Source organism: Malus sylvestris, chromosome 5, assembly GCF_916048215.2.
Source record: "Malus sylvestris chromosome 5, drMalSylv7.2, whole genome shotgun sequence".
Taxonomy (NCBI): Eukaryota; Viridiplantae; Streptophyta; class Magnoliopsida; order Rosales; family Rosaceae; genus Malus; species Malus sylvestris.
In genome coordinates, this window is record NC_062264.1 from 31977088 (window position 1) to 31998027 (window position 20940).

General features: G+C 36.3%; 3 protein-coding genes across 3 annotated transcripts; all 3 read right to left on the reverse strand.

Annotated features, from left to right (window-relative positions):
* Positions 1 to 2796: 2796 nt before the first annotated feature.
* Positions 2797 to 7928, reverse strand: LOC126624107 (U-box domain-containing protein 3-like). Its single transcript, XM_050293129.1, has 5 exons — positions 7674 to 7928; positions 6475 to 6755; positions 6014 to 6130; positions 3885 to 5771; positions 2797 to 3326 (listed from the first exon to the last, which is right to left on the reverse strand). Exons 2-5 carry the CDS (start codon positions 6748 to 6750, stop codon positions 3264 to 3266), a joined length of 2343 nt encoding a protein of 780 aa, XP_050149086.1. The 5' UTR covers positions 6751 to 6755; positions 7674 to 7928; the 3' UTR covers positions 2797 to 3263.
* An 8143-nt stretch (positions 7929 to 16071) lies between these two features.
* LOC126620663 (50S ribosomal protein L10, chloroplastic-like) lies at positions 16072 to 17233 on the reverse strand. The gene has a single exon (XM_050288882.1). The coding sequence runs from the start codon at positions 17127 to 17129 to the stop codon at positions 16419 to 16421; it is 711 nt and encodes a 236-aa protein (XP_050144839.1). The 5' UTR covers positions 17130 to 17233; the 3' UTR covers positions 16072 to 16418.
* Positions 17234 to 17993: 760 nt separating this feature from the next.
* Positions 17994 to 20274, reverse strand: LOC126620662 (rho-N domain-containing protein 1, chloroplastic-like). The gene is made up of 2 exons (XM_050288881.1): positions 20109 to 20274; positions 17994 to 19504 (listed from the first exon to the last, which is right to left on the reverse strand). The coding sequence occupies exons 1-2, from the start codon at positions 20131 to 20133 to the stop codon at positions 18321 to 18323; spliced, it is 1209 nt and encodes a 402-aa protein (XP_050144838.1). The 5' UTR covers positions 20134 to 20274; the 3' UTR covers positions 17994 to 18320.
* Positions 20275 to 20940: the final 666 nt, after the last annotated feature.

Below are 20940 nucleotides of genomic sequence, written 5' to 3' on the forward strand. Positions count from 1 at the left end.
CAATAGTTTGTAAAATTCTTTAGATATATCTTATGAAATTTATCGTGAAATTGACATTAATCAACGGGTAAAAAATATAGAGTATGCACCATTAGGTGTCGTTCAAATAACATTATCATAAAATTATTTGAGAGATCGCTAACTATAATAAAACTAATATATTTATGTAATACTATTTACATGTTTTCATATGTATAATATATGTTTTATACACAAACCAAGTTAATTTTGATTAGTTGCAGCATAAGTGGGCCAAATCGTCATTTTAAGCTGCCCATCAGGGAGTTAATCCTTGTTCATGAATCAATGACGTGCATAATCATAGTCCGGGCAGGGCGGGCAGAAGTCGCAAACCTGCCCGCATTTTTCTTTTATCTTTTTCCGTGAGAAAAAGCAAAAGGCATAATGCATAATTTAGATATGTTTGTCTCAAACTTTTCGACTCACAGATTTCCTAAACCAAACACTTCGTACATATTCATTCTCTTAATCAGACACAAACCGCAAACTGTAATCATAGTTTGTTCTTTGATTAAGCCAATAATAATATACTTTTTCATAATGCAAACGAGATTTGACGTTTAGGGAATCGAACACAAAACTTCAGATATACGATTAACAGTTGTTAATCACTTTAACTTTAAGTCATTTGCTGTTAATAATTGGTGATGAAGCTAAGGGTGTATTTAGATTTTGTGCTTTCTAAATTCAGCAATTTTACCCTCTCAGGGGTGGCGGCACTCAAGCGAAACACGTGGACATCCCATCAATGTGACGTACATAGGGTCGGCCCTAATCAAGGGCAAGCTGGATGATCGCCCAAGCACATAAATTATTGGGATACTTTGGATGCGGTCCATAATCCTTAACATTCTTTGACTAAAATCTTAATGATATCCAAAGTTTGATCCAAGTCCCTTGACTTTGTACACCTCATTATATTACAATTAATATTTATATTTTTATAGTTTTGACATTAATTGTTTGATATTTTATGACATTTATAATCCTATAAATTTAAAATCCCTCATAATACTATCAGAAACGGTTACAATAAAAAAAATTCAAACATTTTAATTGAATAAATGGATAAAAACTATGTAAAAATAAGAAGTAATAAATGGCAAAAGAATGTATCCATAGTGTTAAAAAAATTGGTACATTTCACATATAACAAAGTGATACATTAATAAAAAAGAATGGATACATTATAAATAAATTAGGGTACAGATAAAAGATTAAAAAATTATGAGTACAAATGAATTTTTAAAAAATATAGGCGCTAGAAGAAATTAATACTTGGGTACGAAATAAAACTAAAAATAAAAAACTACAAATTTAAAAAAATGTTGCAAATTAAAAGTGGGTACAAACGAAAAATATAAATATATGATACAAAGTTTAGGCATAAAACATAAATATACCATATGTAATTTTTCCATTGATTAAATATACAATATCACGTGACAGTATACACATGGGTACAAGCACAAAAAAAACTTTAAAAAATATGGGCACAAAAATAAACTAATATATGGGTACAAATTAAAAATGGAAAAAAAATTGGTCCAAACTAAAAATAAAAATATATGATAAAAAAATTTAGCCATAAATATAAATATACTAATTGTAACATTTTTAACACTAAAGGAATATATTTACAAATAAAAATATTTTATTATTCAAATAATTAATGATGTTATTAATATCCAAGGACCTTGATTAAAAATTAAAATTAATAGGTTTTTAATCAATAGAGTAGCAAAAAGAAGGATGTAAATCTAATTTCTCCCAATTAGGATGATATATTCATATATGTTTCCATAAGCAGAATTTATACAATTTGGTTAAATCATCAAGAAGTTTAACGAGAAGTATTGCTTTTTGTTGTTTACTATTAATAAGGAGGTTTTGGGTTCGAGATGGCATGCGTATATTTTTTTATCTTTTCAATTTTTTACGAATTTTTGTTTGGTTAATTACTTTTAACTTCATGTTTAATTATGATTATTAGCTATGTGAGTTCTAGCTTTTAGACATTCATTTTAATTCAAGTCTAATCTTCAATGAATTAATGTACATATGTCTTTACCAATAACAAGTTTAATTTTCTGCTCATTTATTGCTTATACATATCAATTAAAAACTTGAAAATATGATTATTTTTTTTAGTCTCATATTGACAAGGTTAGTAAACAAGAAAAAAACCTCATCATCTATACTTGTAAGCCGGGACTTTTTGGTTTCCTTCACTCAGTACAAAATAAATTGGTTTTTCCGTCTTTCTAAATTATTAAATTTTAAGTGCAATTTATCGAAATCTTACTTATGAAAAAAATTATTTTCCTTATATGAAGTTAGGCATATTTTAACGTCGCTCTAGGTCTCAAAAATCTCAAAACCAGCCATGAACGTGCATCACGTTTGGCCATTGGTAATGGTATTCATGCAACGGCGAACCGTTGATACTACGAAGGACGTTCAAGTTTCATCCCAAAACCATCCCCAATGGGACAGACGCTAACACCTTGCCAGGTTCCTCAATTTTCGGTCACGAGACAACTATCCACATCCTTGCACATTAGCCATGGGCTGGAAACAACCTAAGTTGGAGAAAAGACCATTATCCATTACGTGACCATATTCCAGCACCGCAGAATAACTTTTGCCAAATAGTAAAAAGCTTAAAATGGAGCTGTCAATTTATGCCAACAAATCAGCTGCTTCGTTGCTTCGGTGCATAACATGAGAAAAATATTAAGAAGCAAGACCTAATGTGCATCAAAATTGCACAAATAGCGAACATTCTGATCATATTATTGCAAATTGCAGAAGTCTATAGTGTTATGTACAAGTTTATATACAACAGTGATTCAGAACCAACAGAATCAATCAGAAGACAAAAAAAATTGAGTCACACTACATGCTTCAAACACTCAAGCAAAAGCTAAGTTCCCAGGAGAACTAAGAGCAAAGAAACCTACCTACCTATCACATAAATTCCGCCTTCCCAAGCTCAAAGGGAAGGAGGAGAAAAAAAGGGAAAAGTTTAGACATTGTACGCTGCTGATCCGGTTCCTGCGTGTACTTCGCAATATTTCCATGACCACTAATCAGAAAAAGGGAAGAAAAATGTTTGGACTTCTCTGAAGCTAAAATAAATTAAAGAATATATATATAAAAAAATATCCCTAAAGAAATATCTTGAGGGAGAAAATGTTATGGGGCTAAATTTAGAAAAAATCAGCAACAGGTAAATGTCTTTATTTTCCCTTTCCCATTGCCCCTTCTCGCTGATTCCTGAAGTGACTGAGAAGCTGCTGTGCCTGCATAATATATGTAAAGCAAAATTTTATCTTCTTTGTTCCACAGATCTATAAAAAGGTCGTACCCAGTGCACAAGGCTCCCGCTTTACGCAGGGTCTGGGAGAGGTGAACACAGATCTATATTCTAACAAAATCATGCAATGTTCGGCATAACTTCGGTTTTATGCTGACTCAACAGGGATAAACATTGAGAGTGAACACCCTGGCATAGTTCTAGGTTGGCCTAAAGAAAGCACTCATGGCATTTTATGTGCATATCAGATGTTTTCTCACAAACTTTCGACAATATAGATTGATCTTTCGCCGGTAATGGTAAATTATTGGGTTATAGCTACACCAGGGCAATAAGTAATAACAGCTGCCAAATGACGGGAGGAAGAGAACTGTTTTCACTAAAACAGAAGGAAATCATCATTATTGAACAATCAATTTTTCCCCATCCTTTAAAGTTTTAAAATTTTCTGTTCCCTTGCCTTCTCCATTATTTGGCACACTAACCGGTAAGCAGATCAACAGAGAGCTAAATAATAGACAAGAAAAATGTTTAAGCTGTGTACCTTTTCCTTTGCTCTTGGTGTGCCAGACTGAGATAAGGCAACCAGGGGAGGGACAGCTCCTTCCTGAAGAACAAGAGTACAAAACTTTGGACTATGAAGGCACAATTGCAACAGTATGGAGGCGGCATTTTCCTTTCCTCTCTGGGAACCTGATTCAACAATCTCAACTAGTAATGGAATGCCCCCTTCCCGTGCAATTGCTACGCGCCCCTCCGCAATGGTGGACAAATTTGCTAGGAGAGCAACGGCCTTGTCAACCATCCCAGTATCAGGGTCCATCAAATCAATAAGATGCTTCACAGCCCCAGCTTGAACTAGGCGAGCTTTATTTTCGTGAAAAATTGACAGATTGAACAATGCAGTAGCAGCATCTTTCTTCCCTCTAAGAGTCCCTGAGGCTAGAAGATCAACCAAGGCCTTAACTGCACCAGACCGACCAATTTTTGCCTTGTATTCATCCAATACAGAGAGGCTGAACAAAGCTGCAGCAGAATTTTCTTTGGCTCCGTCACTTCCTGTTTTTAGAACATGGATTAGGGGATCAATTGCCCCTGCTTCTGCAATCATTGCTTTGTTGTCTTCATTAATTGATAAATTCAAAAGAGCTGTCACAGCATGCTCTTGTGTTATCATCACTCCTGAATATAGAAGTGAAAGTAACGGCGAGATAGCACCACACTGGCCTATAATAGTTCGATTCTCCGTATTGCGCTTCCCAAGAAGCCGCAACTCTTCTGCCGCCATAGTTTGCACTTCATTGGACTGGCTGTGGAGGTCTTCAATTAATTTCCTGACACGGGATGCTGTCGTCAACTCGTCAGATCCTGAACTAGAAAATGGAAGCAGCTGTCTGTTGGGATAACTGGGGCTGTCAGTCCATGCCCCTTCTGCTTTTGCCTTGGAAATGTGAGATAATTTTCCTGATAACCCGGGGGGTATTGTTGATTCTTTATCTGGAGAAGAAGCAACTTCATGCGCAGATGAGATTTCTCCAGACAACCTACGAACATTTTCATGCTTATTAGATATCCCCGACACCTTAATGGATGCTGGCAGTGCATAATCAATACTGGAAGCAGCACTAGTGGCTGATTCACTCCTGCAATGACTATATGACTGTTTTGGTGATGAGTGGCCTTTCTTGTTGCTATCGCATTCATTGGACTTTTGTCCACCTAACCTAGGAGAGACATCTTTCTTTTGTTTCTCAAATACGTTTCCAACTTCAAGAGAGGACCTCGATGTCGAATTGCTACTGTGTGTAGAGCAATACAAACTATCTGTGTGAATTGAATCTGCATCTGATGGAGATGGGACCAAGATAGCATTAGAGCCGTCAGAGTTCGCCGTAAGTTTTATATCATTTTCCTGACACCAGCTTTCTATCATAGCTTTGACAGTATAATTGGGAAGGAGATTTGTATGGGAAAGCCTCTGTCGGGTCTTTGGGCAGAGAGTTAGCCCATGATCAATCCATTTTTGGATGGAAGATCTCTCATAGGTTTGACCTGAAGCTACGATCACAGGGTCCAGCATTAGCTCTGAAGACAAAGGGCAGCGGAAGTACGAAGGGATTGGGACGCCAGATGCAGTTTCAAGGTGCTCAATTTTGACCATGAATTCACGAATATGGGAGACGAGAACCACAATTTGGTTAATTTGATCTAATTCCCCTCTAACATCGCTGACTTCGACATTCATCCTTTCCTTTTCTACAGCAATGCTTTCTTTCAGCAGTTCTTGGTTTGAAGTCAGATTAAGCAATTCGATAATTTTCATAAGAAGTTTGGTGGAAGGCATGACGTCTTTTCTTGGACTTTTCAGAGCCTCTTCTAAGTATTCTGATACTCTTTCCAGCTTCAAAGATTGAATTTCCTGCATACAGTGCTGAAATAATTTACCACAGATTAGAGTTGCATTTGTCCTGACTTCTGACGAATTGAACAACATAGTTATAAATAACTAGTGGGATGAGGAATAGAAAGTTTCAAAGAAATAGGTTAATATTAAAAATAATAAGAACGAGTAGTAGAAATTTTGTTATATCAACCTCGTTTTCTTTTTCCTTTTTCCTTTTTCGCTTATAAGAAAACGATACATGCAGAAGGCAGTTTGAACTTAGCAATTACCTGAAGACCTGCTAAGATTGAGCCAGATGAAGATGACTGCAACAGTCTAGGTAATACGCCGCAAATCTTGAGTGATGAGCTTTGGATTGTTATCAACAATGGTTCACCCCACCAAGCCTGAGGATACATTGCATTTCGAATTAAAACATAAGACGAAACCCCCACCCCTCAACACAGGCACAGACACAGACATACACCAGATAGTTTGTCAAAGTTGAGGTATTTTATGCACACTGCTTTGTTCAATTTCCATGTATTCAAAAGGGAAATACAGAAGCCTCATAGTTGTGATTGTAATTATTGTTGTAGGGTTCCTATTTCTTACACCACAGTTTTTCTTGATTTTGTGTGCCTTTCCAAATGAAAAAAACCAACAGAGATTCCGTAATGAAAATCCTCAAGCATGGACTAGAAACACACATAAAGACGTGAATTTAGCTGAAGAGTAGGTTTGCACTTACACTTAAAATTTTGCTCGACTTTGGAGACCATTTTTCCATGAATTCTCTAGCTCCATTTACAGCCATATCCAATTCATCACACTCTTTATATAGAATGTCATCTGACGGTATTTTAAAGTCAACTACTTCATCAAGCAATGGCTTCAAAAGCTTTAGTACATCAACTATGGTTGTGTAATCCTTCTGAATAGGAATATGTTTCGATGTTTGGCTTGAAACTAGGTGAACAAATCGAGATATACTGTTGATCAGACATTTTATAGATGCTATGTCCATCTCACCTGTTCGAGAAGAGAAACGACAAATAAATACAACAGACGGCAGAGAAATATTATGCATTGAAAACTTTACAAAAATGCTCTGCGAAACTAGTTCAGTTTTCTGGTTCTGAAACTCCAACAGAACGTAATGAATTAAAAGATGTATACCAATTGGTCCTATTTGTCTACGTAACAAACGTCCTCGAATTGTGAAGCAACCATCAATTACATGTTTTGCACGGCCTCTCTTAACAATGCATCAAGATTCTAAAACATTGTAATAGCTAGCAAAGATCAGAATCTTTACACCTCCATTGTCAGCCTGTTGGTGTTTCAAAAACCGAACTTTCCTGCTAAAAGTGTTTCGATTCAAGATACCAAATCAATTTCATTAAACACTCAGCACACAAGAAACCATGCAAAGGGGGAAAACACTATTGAAATCTTAACTCTTATCATTTTTTCCCAATTTTGAGACCAGAGCACAGAAGAAACTCGGCTCAACTTTGTCGAACGGTAATTTTCGATTGATTTTTGTTTCGAAAAACCAACACGAATAGTGATTCAAAAGCTAGTTTTCCTCCCCTCAGCTCAACCTCCTCAGTCATTTTAGCAACAACAACTAGAGGCAGGTGAATTCACTCAACCAAAACCTCATTCCCTTGAACCTCAACATAACAATACCTTAAAACAAACCTTATTTTCTCCTAAAAACAATCTGATCAAACATGTTACAGATTATCAAACTCCCAATTTGCACAAACCCAGAAAAATTCACACAAAACCGAGAAGAACAAACAAACACAGCTAAATCCAAAATAAATAATCAACACCAACCATTTCCTCCCCCACCCACTAACATAAGACAAACATCACCAAACATTTTATTGGGAAATAAAAAACAAAAACAACAACATTGGATAAAACGAAAATTGTTACCTCTGAATCAAACGGTTAGAACTGGTGAGTTGAGGCATAAAAAGCAGATCTTGATGAACTCAAAGCCAAAGGTGGAAACTTAAACATGAAACTTCAATTGGGTTTTTGATAACAAACATCAATCTTCAAGAATCAATCTAACCCTCATGCACTGCTTTCATTACAAGGCTGCATGAGAGAGAACAAGGAGAGAGAGAGAGTGTGTGTGTGTGTGTGTGCTGGGAATGAATAAAATTTAGAGGAAATTAAAAGCAAAAAAGGAACTAAATTGGTGGGGCCTATGTGGTTGCAGATTTGTTGGGTGAGGAGGTTAATGAAGATGGTAAAATGTAAAAGGAGGAGACTTTGTCACTTTGGGTATCTAACCATGATTAGAGATAAATTTGTAAGACAAGTCGAGCCTTTTTTTCGTTTTTTTATTTTTTATTTTATTTTATTTTATTTACAAAAAAGATTATGTGAAAACATTTTTCTAATTGTAAGGGATTGGACGATGCTTTGGAACAATGATATCCAGCAAAAGATTCCACAGAGGAAGTATCATGATTGTTTTTTAAATTTCCTTTCTTTTAAGTTACTAATCTACCCTTCACATCTACACAAATTTACCATGCACGCATAGCTTTTCTATTGGCCAATGTTTGAATACTCAACTATTGGCCAATGTTTGGCTACTCAACTATGAATGCAAACTTCTACTTAAAACTCTTCATGTTCGAATCACAAAGTTTTGTACTTAAGATTAGAACCGTTCATATTATGAATCACTTTGTAAAGATAATCTCTACAAAAAATGATTAAAACTAAAATTGTTTAGTCAATCTAATGTTGCAAATACATAGACACTTTCGTAATGCTTCTACCAATTATGTTCATCTGTTTTTATACAATTCGATAATTAAATGACCTTAGTTTTAACTGATTTTTTTGCAAAAGAGATATTTATAGAATGATTTATAATATGAACAGTTTCGGTTATAAACATGAAGTTCTATGAGTCGACCACCTAACGGTTTTGAGTAGGAACGCCTACTCATACTTTGAGTAGTCAAGTATTATTCTTTTCTATTTCCCAATATCATTTTTTTAGATATTCTTATTATAACATGTTACCTATTTAGAATCAGAAAAGTACGTGAATAAGAGAAAAATAAGAATAATATAAAAAAAATACTAATCAATTTAATTTATGTTTTTTATATAATATTTTATAATGTTAGTGCATAAATTAACGATAAATTATGAAATAGTAGAGAGTCCAAGAAGAGTCCCCTGAACATTTCTCATCAAACAATTATCATCACTATTGACAAAATTCCATCATGTCTAGCTTTAGATTCTGGTTGAGATTAAGAAATGATAACTTAATTTATATTTGCCACCTACTCCAATTAATCTGATGAAATGATTAATTAATTAGATCAAGGATTATAATTATGAAACTTTAACTAAAAGTTTCCGGTACTGTTTATTTTAATAAAAAATCACATTTTTACGCTAAAAAATCAATCTTGATACTATTCACTTTACCCTTTATTTTGTTATTTTCGTTAAAACTCAAAGTTTTCAAACCATTTTTATTAGTTTTCCTTTATAATTATAAATTATAATTTAGAATTTAAGCTTTTATGTTATGCCTACTTCACTTGCTAGCTAGAAAGCAGAGAATATGTCAGACTTATACCTGTCCAACCAAAATAAATCTAATTATTTTGTTTTAACCCCAAGTTTAACCATAAGATAATTAGATTTAAGACAAAATTAGCAACTTTTTAATGGACTTAAATAATCACAACCTATATGCTATTTGGAAGAAAAAAATATTGGATAACATCCCTTTGAAAAGTTGGAGTCATTTGTCACAACCTTTCATTGGTTTCAGCTTTTGCTAACTAAAGCATGGGATTTTCTGTAAGATGCATGCCAAACGATGCCAAACAAGAAGTTGCGATGGGGCATCTCCTTCTTGTTTCGGGCATGGTAAATATCACCTTGGAAAATCACTTGCTAAACTAATGAAATGTTATTATTCGTAGGGCTAAAACTTACTTCTAACGGGGTGTATATGTCTATATGTCTATTTCTTGAGTGTAGAGAGAGAATCACATTGACGGATGTAATTCGTTGTAGGTAAGTTTTTTCTCTGACGAAGGTTACAAACTTTGTAAGTGGCCCTCTACCATAGTGATGGAGAAAAATGTTGTTCTTGCACCACGGCGTGGGTTCGAAACTCGTTGATTCCCTAATCTAATATCTAATCTAACAAATCCATCATTTGACCCAAAAAATGGTTTCAAACCTTCAATCAAGAAAAAGAATACACAACAGTATAATTTCATTTGCACCATTGCTAACTGTAAGTACATTTACACTCATTTTTACTTCTCACACGCCTCTTTCAATTTTCGGTCGTAGATAAAATAAATTAAAGAATATCAATGAACACAAATTACACTACCTTTAAAATAAGGACAAGGATTGTCTGCTCTCCACTTCCGATGCCCTCTTCGTGTCCTCCTGTTTGTGTAGTCACGGTTAAGCTACGGTTAAGCCACGTCAACATTTTATATTACTATTCATTTTTGTCTTATTATATCTATATAAAAAATAATATAAAATGTTGACGTGGCTTAACCGTGACCACACAAAACAGGAGGGCACGAGGAGGGCACCGGAAGTGGAGGGCAGACAATCCTTGTCCTTAAAATAAAGGGTAAATTAGGTGAATGTCAGATTGTAGCACCTTTAAAGGTTTTAGCTACCAAGTTAGCTGTGAATCTCCAACTCTTTAAAAGTTTTATCTACCAAATTAGGGTTCATCGAGAAAAATTTCAGTGAAACTGTCTTATTGTAACTGCACTTATTTTGAATTAGACGATTAGCATTGATTTGTATGAAACTAAGATACAAAATATTTCAAAATTTTGTAAAAAGTGCCTTACGAATAACGCGAGCTAGCTAAATAAATCTAAAACTCCAAAATTAATTGGATCCCAATTATTATTGGCCCCTTAAATAATATCTTCACCCTCTTACAAATTTCATCTGAGAATCCAACTATGATCATTTGGTGTGATTTTCTTTTATTTTCCTGTCGTTTTCGATTTCCAAGGGTGTGTGATTATTTTTTGCACAATCATATATAGGAAAGACAACCATCTTCTTAATAAAAACAAATCATTTGCATCCACATTTCTAAATAGTTGGCATCTTCACACCCTAGTTTGGACCCCGCCCTACTCTCCTATACCATCCCATACATACTTGTACATTTGATACAGATTGATGGTTATGTATATAGATAAAGACATACCTATATGTGTGTATAGATAAAGACATACATATATGTGTGTGTATTGGATAATAGAATCTCATGTCCAAAATTTCATAGAATAAAGTATAATTTGATAAAGACATACATATATGTGTGTATATTGGATAATAGAGTCTCACATCAAAATTTTCATAGAATAAAGTATAATTTATATTTTCATCTAAAAAAATTATAATTTATATTGAATGATTTCATTTTTAATTGTACCGAGATCTTTTGTGATAAAAGCTCAATACTTATCAAACTCTACAGGTGATTAAGTTATAACAATATTAATGTGATTAGTTGTGGACCACAGATCTTACTCTGAAATCTTACGACACACATAAAGACTAGGCTTTTACAAATTGGAAAAGCAAACAAAACCATTCTTTTTGCCATTCATTTATGCAGCAGTCACCATTTGTGAGCTTAAATCCAATAAGCCTACCATTCCATATCAGACTATACATCTTTACGGTTGGTCTACCTTCACTTCCATTCTCATTCAAGCACAAACCAGAAAGATAAATAATGCAGCTCAATCATTAAGTCCCCCCTCCATTATCTTTTACTGCTAGCTTTATTATTTTACTGCTAAAGCAAATCACTTTGTAAGAGCATTTTTAGTGGAGTCTCTATATAGGACAATCACCGTATAAAATGAGTATAAAATAAATATAGGAACAAAATGAATCTCCAATGGATCAAAAAGTGAGTTCTTGAAGTATAGAGACTTGCCGGATACTTGGTGTATGTACCCACATATAAGGACTTTATAGAGATGGAAATGGTGAACCCAATAGGATAATTTAAGTGGAAAAACAGGCATGAGTCCTAGTCACATGGCCTTGTCTTTTTTTCTTTTCATTTCAACCATTTAAAATGGAGGGTCTAGATTGATTCTTGATTTTCAATTTTTTTTACCATTTAAAGATCAACTGTTCTAATTAAATAAGTGTTTCAATTTAAATTACTCTCTCATGTTGGTTTTCAAATTATTTTGTTTTCTCACTTCATAATGCCCCTGTTGAAATATTAATATTTTCAATTTGGGTTACTCTTTCATTTTGTTCTCTCATCATTCTTATAAATACTAAATTATCTAACCAAAACTTACCACAATTTCATCTCATATATTTAGTTCACTCGTACTCAATTCACTCATTCTAGTTACGTTTTTGTGGAGAAAAAAATTAGTATCAGAATTTGATTTTTTTTTTTTTTGGGTTAAAATGTTCACAAAAATATTTTACGAGAACGTAATATTAACATAAACAACAAATGTGCATCTAACCAAATAATCACATAAAATTGTAAAAACCTCAAATTTAAGAATTCTACTGTAACGACTCTGCCATTGGAGGCAATATTCCTTTAGGGATACAAAGATTCTCTTTAAGTCCTTAAATGAGTACTCAAAGATGGTGGTAGGAGTCCCTAAATAAGGACTTCCATTGAAGATGCTCTAAGGAGAAAGACTTGCATGTCACTAAATGTATATTTTTGTATAAATATATATAACGCTCATTAAGTGATTGCGTAGAAATAAACGCACCTTGATATGCAAGAATCCTCCTTAACTAGAACAAGATGCGTGCTAGCAATTAGAACCGGACGAATGATTTATTAGTGTAGAATAGCCCTTCTAGTAAGACTATTTTTTATAACAAAAAAAAAAAGACCAGCTAGTGGCTTTTCGACAGTAGTCGATCTTTCCGAGAATCAGAAAGACTCACAAAAGCATTTTAACCTCCGCTTGTCCACTATTGTGTGATTCATCAGCGCCAAGAATTGAACTCATGGCATGCCTTGTGAAACACAAGACCAAAATTCGTCTCCAACCACTGGGATCACCCCGTGGTGGTTCTTCTACTAAGACTTAAAGTGCAATTGTATGCAAGAATTAAGACATGGCTTAATATTTAACAAATCGAAAACGGTTAACTTTGTAGAAAATCTTATATACGTTCGAAAATCATGACAACGTATTATTAGTTTGTTATACTGTTGTGGTGAAATTCGAAGTGCAAGTAAGTCGTTGTTCAACATGTGAGGCGGTATCCCATTAAGTAAAGAGTACCCTATCTATAATCGAATTGATATTTAAATTACATGACTGCATTGCCGTACACGCTATGTTGGCATGGTTCTACTTTCAAAGGACACAATAATTAAAGACTTGGTTCCCCATATATCATATGGCCATACGGTCATAGAAAATGTATAGGATGAAAACTTTAGGGAAAAGTTAATGTGACTTTAGCAGGACTTGAGTGCTAGTTTGTGGATTTTTCTTGTGGCTCTTCCCTTCTCCCTACATATAAAATCTTGTCTTGTGTGTGAATCTTTTAGAGATATGTTTGTAATCAAAATAAGTCTAATCGAACAACCACATAATTATTGATCCGAAAAATGTTAAAATCAGCGGTACACGTGAAGATGAGTTGATCCGGTAATTCATGCTTGCAGAGTTTACAAAATGCCAATAATCATAATCAATTAGTGCGTACGGACATAAGTTAATTTAATCATTCATACTTATCAAACTTAAAAACGATTAGAAACAAGCGACGAGACTATCCTAGCCATCTTATTATGGACGCATGTTCAAGTGAGAGTTCTGGGGCAGTTGAAATAAGTTGAAGGAGATCTGTATTTGAGTAGCCATGTGCATCTGGTTTCACATAAATGGAAGGTAGGGTCCCATGATGTTGGAAGTGCTACTTCTCATGTGATGTTAGAGTACACCTGTAAACAACATTTGACCTTTTGTTTTTTGAAACGTAAACAATGAACAAACATTTGACCTTCCCATAACTTCATTGCCCTAAAACTAGGGTTAGGGTGCTCAACCACGTCATATGTACGACACCTTTTATAAAAGCATGAGTCTACTCGTATTTTGATTTCATCTGAACCGCTATAATTCATGCGATGTAAAAACGGTCCTAGTCAAGTAGCCCTACCCAAGTTTTTCTCATATATTTGATATCTATCGCCATTTTCAAATTGACGATTCCAGTTTGTGACAACGAGGAACTGTAAACCAAACTTCTTTCTGTTGGACAAACTTGCAAATGATTGTTAAAAAACCTACAAATTGCTACAATGCAATGCTGCTATTTCCTCGAAAAACAGTCGCTGCCTTTCCTACTTTAGACATAAAAAAAACCGCGTCACTTACTGTTTGAGTTTGCGAACATATGCTGGAGGAAGAATCACCTCCGTCTACCAGACTGAAACCAATGATTGTCCCTTTGATCAAAATCTCCTCACAAATAGGTGCAGCAGAAGGAACTGGTGAAACAGATGTGATATTGCTACTGTTTGCGAGGACAATTGGGATCTCGTTACTTGGGCATGTCCAGCAGGTTGTCTACTGACCCTGAATCACAGGATCCATCTTCTGTAGTCCCCCTTTCCCTGGTTCATTTAACCACCATTTGTAGCTTCCGAAGATCTGTTTCTACAAACCATTCCCCCGCCAATTATAGTAACTGCTATTCTCAGCAGAGCTCTGACCATTCTGTTGATAGTTTCAGGGATCCGGGAAGTATTAGGAAGTTGGTATGTCCACTGCATACTACATGCAAGCAATGAATGTCATTACAAATTTCGCATATTCTGAAGAAGCAGCTTCTGCAGAAGCTTGGGTGAGGCACCGGGAAAGGCATAACCTGAGCAGAGAAGAAAAGGCAAACACTTTCTTTCAGCAATTACCCAGACCAGTAAATCTCTAACATCTAAATGTGAATCATATGTGACATGATACTTGAAGCAAAATGCGTCCAAGTAAAAATAGAACTAAAAACTATATGCAATCTTTAACAAGGCACTCGAATTCCTCTGCGTGTGATTGCATAAGCACTGAAACTTGCTTATATTGGGGTTCTGATAAAATACATACAGAAACAGCTCAAGTTTTGGCAACACCAATCAGTTTGGGGATCATGCGTTTCGTGGGTTCTTCTCTTTTCAGTGAAGCCACTGTGTCAAAAGTACAACCCAGGTCACAACTTTCTCCCCAAAAAACGGACTCTATGTTGCAATCACACAGTTACAACCTAATTATCAGCCAAAAACAATAGAATCCACCCCACACTGCACTTAATGAGAAAATAAACTTAATTTTGGAATTGAAAGATTCAAACGATTAAACAATGGCATGAGTGTACTAAGCTAATACGAGTTGGGATATGAGGTTAAAGTTCTGGGTTTTGTACGTAACTAACAAAACATAACATCCATCAAATTATAAAAGTATAAGCTACAATGTTCAAGATTATAAGAAAACATATACAAAGAATAACTTCAAAGAGGCTTAGAAGGAGTTGTGTTAGCATTACCAGTTTATTACCTCGAGGCTAGCAACTTCACCGCAGAGACCTCTTTAATGGCTTCCACATTTGCTGGAGTTGACAATCTCATAGAGTAATTCAGGTTTGGGACCTTGTTAGCTTAATGAATCAAGATTTTGGATAATCAATTATGATTTTCAAGAGACCTAACAAACTTCAAGCCACAAGGAAAAAGGCACAAGAGCCAAGAAAATAGATAATATTTGAAGCACAGATAGGGTTCTCAATCCACAGTGGCAAGATGGGATTCACATTACTAATATCCGAGACCAAACATTTTGGAATTAATCATTGCTCACTCATTGTATTATCACTGATCATCATCATACAACACAAATGAAAGATGAAAATTTTCACCCCTGATGGTCCAAAAACATAGATATCTAAATCCATGCTGCAAATACAAAGACGATAACAGAATCCTCGCTTTAAAGCCACTCCACTCCAGTCGTCCCACAAATGATTCTCCATAGCATCAAATCATTTTATCATTCCATCCGCTCCTCACCATCGGGCCTCAACATTAATTTGGTCAAGACGCAAGACAGAAGAATAGGGGAGATATTCGCTCCTATATAGCCTCCCCAACAATATCCTTCTAACCAACTAAATGGAGTTCTAATGTTCTTGTATCCACTAAATGGATGTTAAAATACACTAAGCTACAGATTAGGTCGGTGCGATAAACTTTGCCATTCCATCTACATTACTTAAACACTGCAAATGAATACAAGGAAAATCGAACGTATATTTCATGCTCAAATATCAGCTCCGAAGCTGTATCTAAGTTAGACAAGCGCAAGAATTGTTCTTTAAGCATTGAGCATTCCTAATACAAGTAAAATAGCACACATTGTTCCTAATACAAATAAATAGCACACATTGTGCACAGATAGCCATTAAATTTTAATTCAGGATCATAGCTTGCTAAAACTTCAATTTTACATAAATCTACAGCTTGAAATATAAACCGCAATCATGCTACAACAACACAAAAGCACCAAAAATCGACAGTTGGGTCTTTCAAGATACACTTACACAGCCTCAAAAACCTCTCCCTTTACCACACCACTATTGCCCGCCGCCGCCTTCTTCCTCCAATTTCTGCACATAAGCCTTCAAAAGCATGACCAACTCCCTCGCCGGCGCCTGAATAGTCCCCACCAAGCTCGACGCCGGACTATTCAACGTCCCAAGCAACTTAGCGTAAATCTCTGCCCTCGTTGGCATTGTCTCGAGCTGCTTAAAGTCCCCAGGCCCGTAAAATTTCCCTTCGAAAACCGCCCCGGTGAAGTCGTTGCTGTCGAGCTTTTTCTCCTTCTGAAAATCCCTGTAGGGCTTGATCGCCGGCGGGATTTCCTCGCTGTGGACGAAGAGCCAGGCGTTCATCCCCGTCATGCACGGCTTGAGCGCCTCCCACGGCGTCCCCTCGATTGCCTTGTAGACCAGCGTGTTCTTCGCCACAATGAGCTTGGTGGTCTCCGGCAGGACTTTCCGGAGGTCCTGGAATTGCTTTACGGTGAGGCCCTTGTAGCGGATACCGGCCATGAGGTGGCAGTTCTCGAGATTTTCCTTGATGGTTTCGACGGTCTGTTCCTTTTTGGTGCGGGAGATGGCGGAGCGGATTGTGGGGAGGCGGTGGTGGTGGTGGCGGGTGGGGCGGGAGGTGAGGGAGAGAAATGGGTTGGTGGAGGGTCGGGCCAGGAGGGATTTGGGTTGGGTTTGGGTTAGGGAGGGTGATGGGGGTTTGGAGCAAGGGAAGCTGAAGAGAGTGGCTTCCATGGTCGCAGAATATGAATTGAGAAGCGAGAGTGTGCTTTTGGGGCTTTTCCTTATCTTATCCGTCCAATTTTTGGGAAGGGGTAGGGACCGTAGGGTGGGAAAATTATGTGAGCAACAATGTGGACATTTGAGAAAGTTCCTCAAGTTTTAGGTAATTCAATTGAAACCCAATTCCCAATTTTTATGAAAAACTATTTCCAAAGAGGGGTGGGTATAAAAACCGTCATACCGGAAAATCGAATTGAACCGTGAGAAAGAAAACTAAAAAAAATTGTGTTGACCAAAAAAGTTAAAAGCAGGTAAAAAATGATTGGTTTCAATTCCGATTTTGAAGGGAATTACTTGTTCCCAATTAATATACAAAACTATTTCCAAATTCAAACAACTTCAGAGACAGAAAATACTCGGTTCCTTCTAGTAGAAAAATCACTATTTGACATATACGTAGAAATTTTTTTGCTAATTAATGAGTTATTTTAACATAGACGGTCACATGTAATGAGGAATATATCCTTACACAATAGTGTTCTTTAGAGAAACTCTTATTGTCCTAAAAAGCTCAAGTCTTTTTCGCTTATTTTCATCTTTGGTGATTGATTTGTATAATTAGGCCTTCAACGGGTCGGAAATTTTGAGTATGATGTCTAAATTAGAATCAAACTCATACAGTAGTCCGGAAAAATTGAATCCAATATAAGTGTTTCCAACTGTTGAGTATAACACATGCGTCTCGTGAGTTTGATTCATATAAAATAGTGGCCATCAATTTTTAAACTCACACCATTACAACTTTATGAGGACTTAAGATTGTTTGGGCCAACAAGGCATGGATTCCAACAGTCCGTAAATACACAAGTAAAAATATGACAAAATGTAGTTTGTGAAGGAAACTACAACGAATTAGACACTTGAACTAGTTCACCAATTTTACAGAGAGCAACCTTTAAGCTACAATAAACCAGAATTTGACATATTTTCCCTACGATGAAAATCCTCTACGAAAACAAATACAAAAAAAGGACCAATCCCATCGCGGCGAGACCATCCTGTGCTCGAAAAAGATCCTCCGAAACTAGAAAAAGCTAACCACACTCTCAAATCTCAACAAGGATTCAGAGGCCCGAATACATAAACGTGATAAGTTATTTGAAACTATATCAATATGTCAGCGGTAATACCGTGCATCACAAATCAAACTGCGCTCCTGCTTAGCAACTCCAAAAGCTCAGCCTTCTTCATCTTCGAAAACCCTTTTACACCTCGAGATTTTGCTAGTACCCTCAATTCTGGCAGCTTCAATGTACTCAAGTCCCTACTTTCAACAAGTTCTCCTTCGTTCTCATTGCCTTCAATAAGAGTTTCTTCAGGAACTGAAATCTCATCTTCTGAGGTCTGGTCCTCTAACAGTTGAGAAATCCCTTGCTCAGGCTCAGGTTCAGGCTCAAATTCAAACTTAGCATCATGCTCGGGCTCATGGTCAAGTTCTGCCTCCAACTCAAGCTTTGGCTCGGGCTCTGGTTTTGGATCTCTGTCAACATGATTCTTCGTTCTTTTCCCAGTTGAATTCACATGTGGTACTGTGTTGCCTATGTGATCATCCTCAGAATAAATGGCCTGGTATGTTAACCGAGGAATGGGAGACTTGCGTTGAAAATTTGATGCAGGCCTGCTGAAGGAGGCTGTAGGTTCTTCAACCTCGTCCTTCAAAAGGTTATTTGAATCAAAGGAAGCTTTGTTATTTGAATCAAAAGAAGCTGTGTTTTTTCTTTCACTATATCGGGAATTATTTTCTGGTTGGTCCAACGTGAAGTCCTTGTTGCTGCTGCCACTGTTGCTGTTTCTCTTTGATTGCTCAACCGAGTGTTTTCTTAACAGGTTAAGGAGGGAATCCACGGTCGCATTCTCTTTACCATGCCCTTGTGAAGCTTCAACCTTCCTTTCTTCTTTAACTGCACTTCTCTCCCGAAGTTGAGTCTGGACCTTCCGGAACAGCTCAACAATCTCTTTTTCTCTAGGTCCAGGGGATGCAGTGGCCCCGAACTTTGTGTTACTTGAAAGAGAGACCAATGACCCGTTTTTAGAAGAAAGCACATCAGATTCGTCAAGGTTTTCAAAGCCATCTCTTTCTACACTTTTCCTATTCCTGCTCCGGGAGTACCCATGTCTGTTTTGCCTTGGAAAGTCTGGATTTCTATTACGACCACTAGAACTTGCTCTGCACGTAAAAGATACCCCCTTGCAAGCACCTCTCGGTGATCCAATCCTGATCTGTGACTTGGACTTATGGTTGAAACGAGAAGAGCAGTGATATAAAGGGGCTACTCTTCCGGAAATTCCTGAACAAGGAAGACATTTGACATCTGATGGTCCATAACCTGGAAGAAAACCACCATCATCCAAAAATCACAATGCAATAAACCTAACATAGAAATGAAAGCTACAAGCAATATCCACAACCCCAATTCACCTGCTCGTGCCCGAAAATATTTTCAGAAGAGACCATTCTTATTCTATCCCACATGTGCAAACATTCCCCACTCACCGAAAAAGTACATATTTGCGTTCCTTGTAACAAGACAGCCTAATAGAAAACCGAAATCCCACATGTGAAATTTTCCTTAGCATTCAAATGCAGCCAGTAGTTATCAATAAAAAAAATCCCAAGGCAATGCAAGATGGAAATTAAAAGTCAAGACGCGACATGAGAGCTAAATCCTTCTGTAGCCATTTGTTATATGCAAGTGCTGTTCATACAAAATCTTTTCAACAAACACCTGGTGGGAACTCTAACCAAAATGTGCAATTTTGAAAAAGAACAACACAGACATGAATACTTCAAAATACCAACGAAACCAATCACAAATCGGATAACCCACATCTTAAAAATAAAAAAGCGAAATGGAAAGAACCTACAAACTCCAGCCTACGTAGAAAGTTGGAAACGCAGCAGAGTTTTGTTTCGGTTTATGAGAAGCTCACCGATGATACGAACGCCTTGTAACATTTTTGTGGAGGTTAGAGGCAGACAAGGAGAGCTTTCAGTTCAGTCGTCAATGGCGGATTCGCATTTTCTGGCGTGCTAGCTGATGGTAGAGCTCTTTCGAAGCGTTAGTCTCTTTGCATTGGTAAACCCTATAGCGCCATTGATAAGGGACTCGTTTGTGGGTCAGACTCGGGTCATTTGACCCGGTTATTTTTTAGGCCCCGTTTTCTTTTGTTATTTTTTATTTTTTAATAGAAAAAAAAGGGATTAGCTAGTGATTTCATCACGGCACTTCATTCGGAGCCAGAAAGATTCATAAAGACATTTCAACTTTCCTTGGTCATCATCGTGCGGTTCAACAGGGCCAAAAATTTAACTCATAACATATCCTATGAAATACGAGCGTGAAATTTATCTTCAACTACTAGGTCACTCTGTGGCGGTTGTTTACTGTTGTTAGTTCCATTTGGCCCTCGTTTTCTTTTTATTCTTATTTTTTTAGCAAGCTACATCAAATTTGTCCACAAAATAATGTGTTACCAATGAATTTTTTTTATTCAAGTTAGAATTTAATTAATAATTGTCATAAAATAAATATGTGGTGTAAAATATACCAATTTTTTGGTGCACAAAGTTAGTGTATTAATGATCAGTTGGGTTAAGACCAATTGACCAAATCATTGTGGCTCACTCTTTTACTCAAGTTCAAACCCATATTCGAAAATGGATCCTCTTAGGATCCCTTCTTCCTAATTCACCAAATTAGAGAATTCATGCCGTTGAAAATTGATCAAACAGCTGAAGTTATTATGACTTTTAAAGTGAACC

Excerpts from the sequence above, each read along its gene's own strand:
- LOC126624107 (XM_050293129.1), bottom strand. The coding sequence starts at position 6,750 with ATGGACATAGCATCTATAAAATGTCTGATCAACAGTATATCTCGATTT. Across the intron at positions 5,772-6,013 it reads CAATCTTAGCAGGTCTTCAG|CACTGTATGCAGGAAATTCA; the intron begins GTAATTGCTAAG and ends AAATTATTTCAG. Across the intron at positions 3,327-3,884 it reads CACCAAGAGCAAAGGAAAAG|GCACAGCAGCTTCTCAGTCA; the intron begins GTACACAGCTTA and ends TATATTATGCAG.
- LOC126620663 (XM_050288882.1), bottom strand. The coding sequence starts at position 17,129 with ATGGAAGCCACTCTCTTCAGCTTCCCTTGCTCCAAACCCCCATCACCC.
- LOC126620662 (XM_050288881.1), bottom strand. The coding sequence starts at position 20,133 with ATGTTACAAGGCGTTCGTATCATCG. Across the intron at positions 19,505-20,108 it reads ACAAGGCGTTCGTATCATCG|GTTATGGACCATCAGATGTC; the intron begins GTGAGCTTCTCA and ends GTTTTCTTCCAG.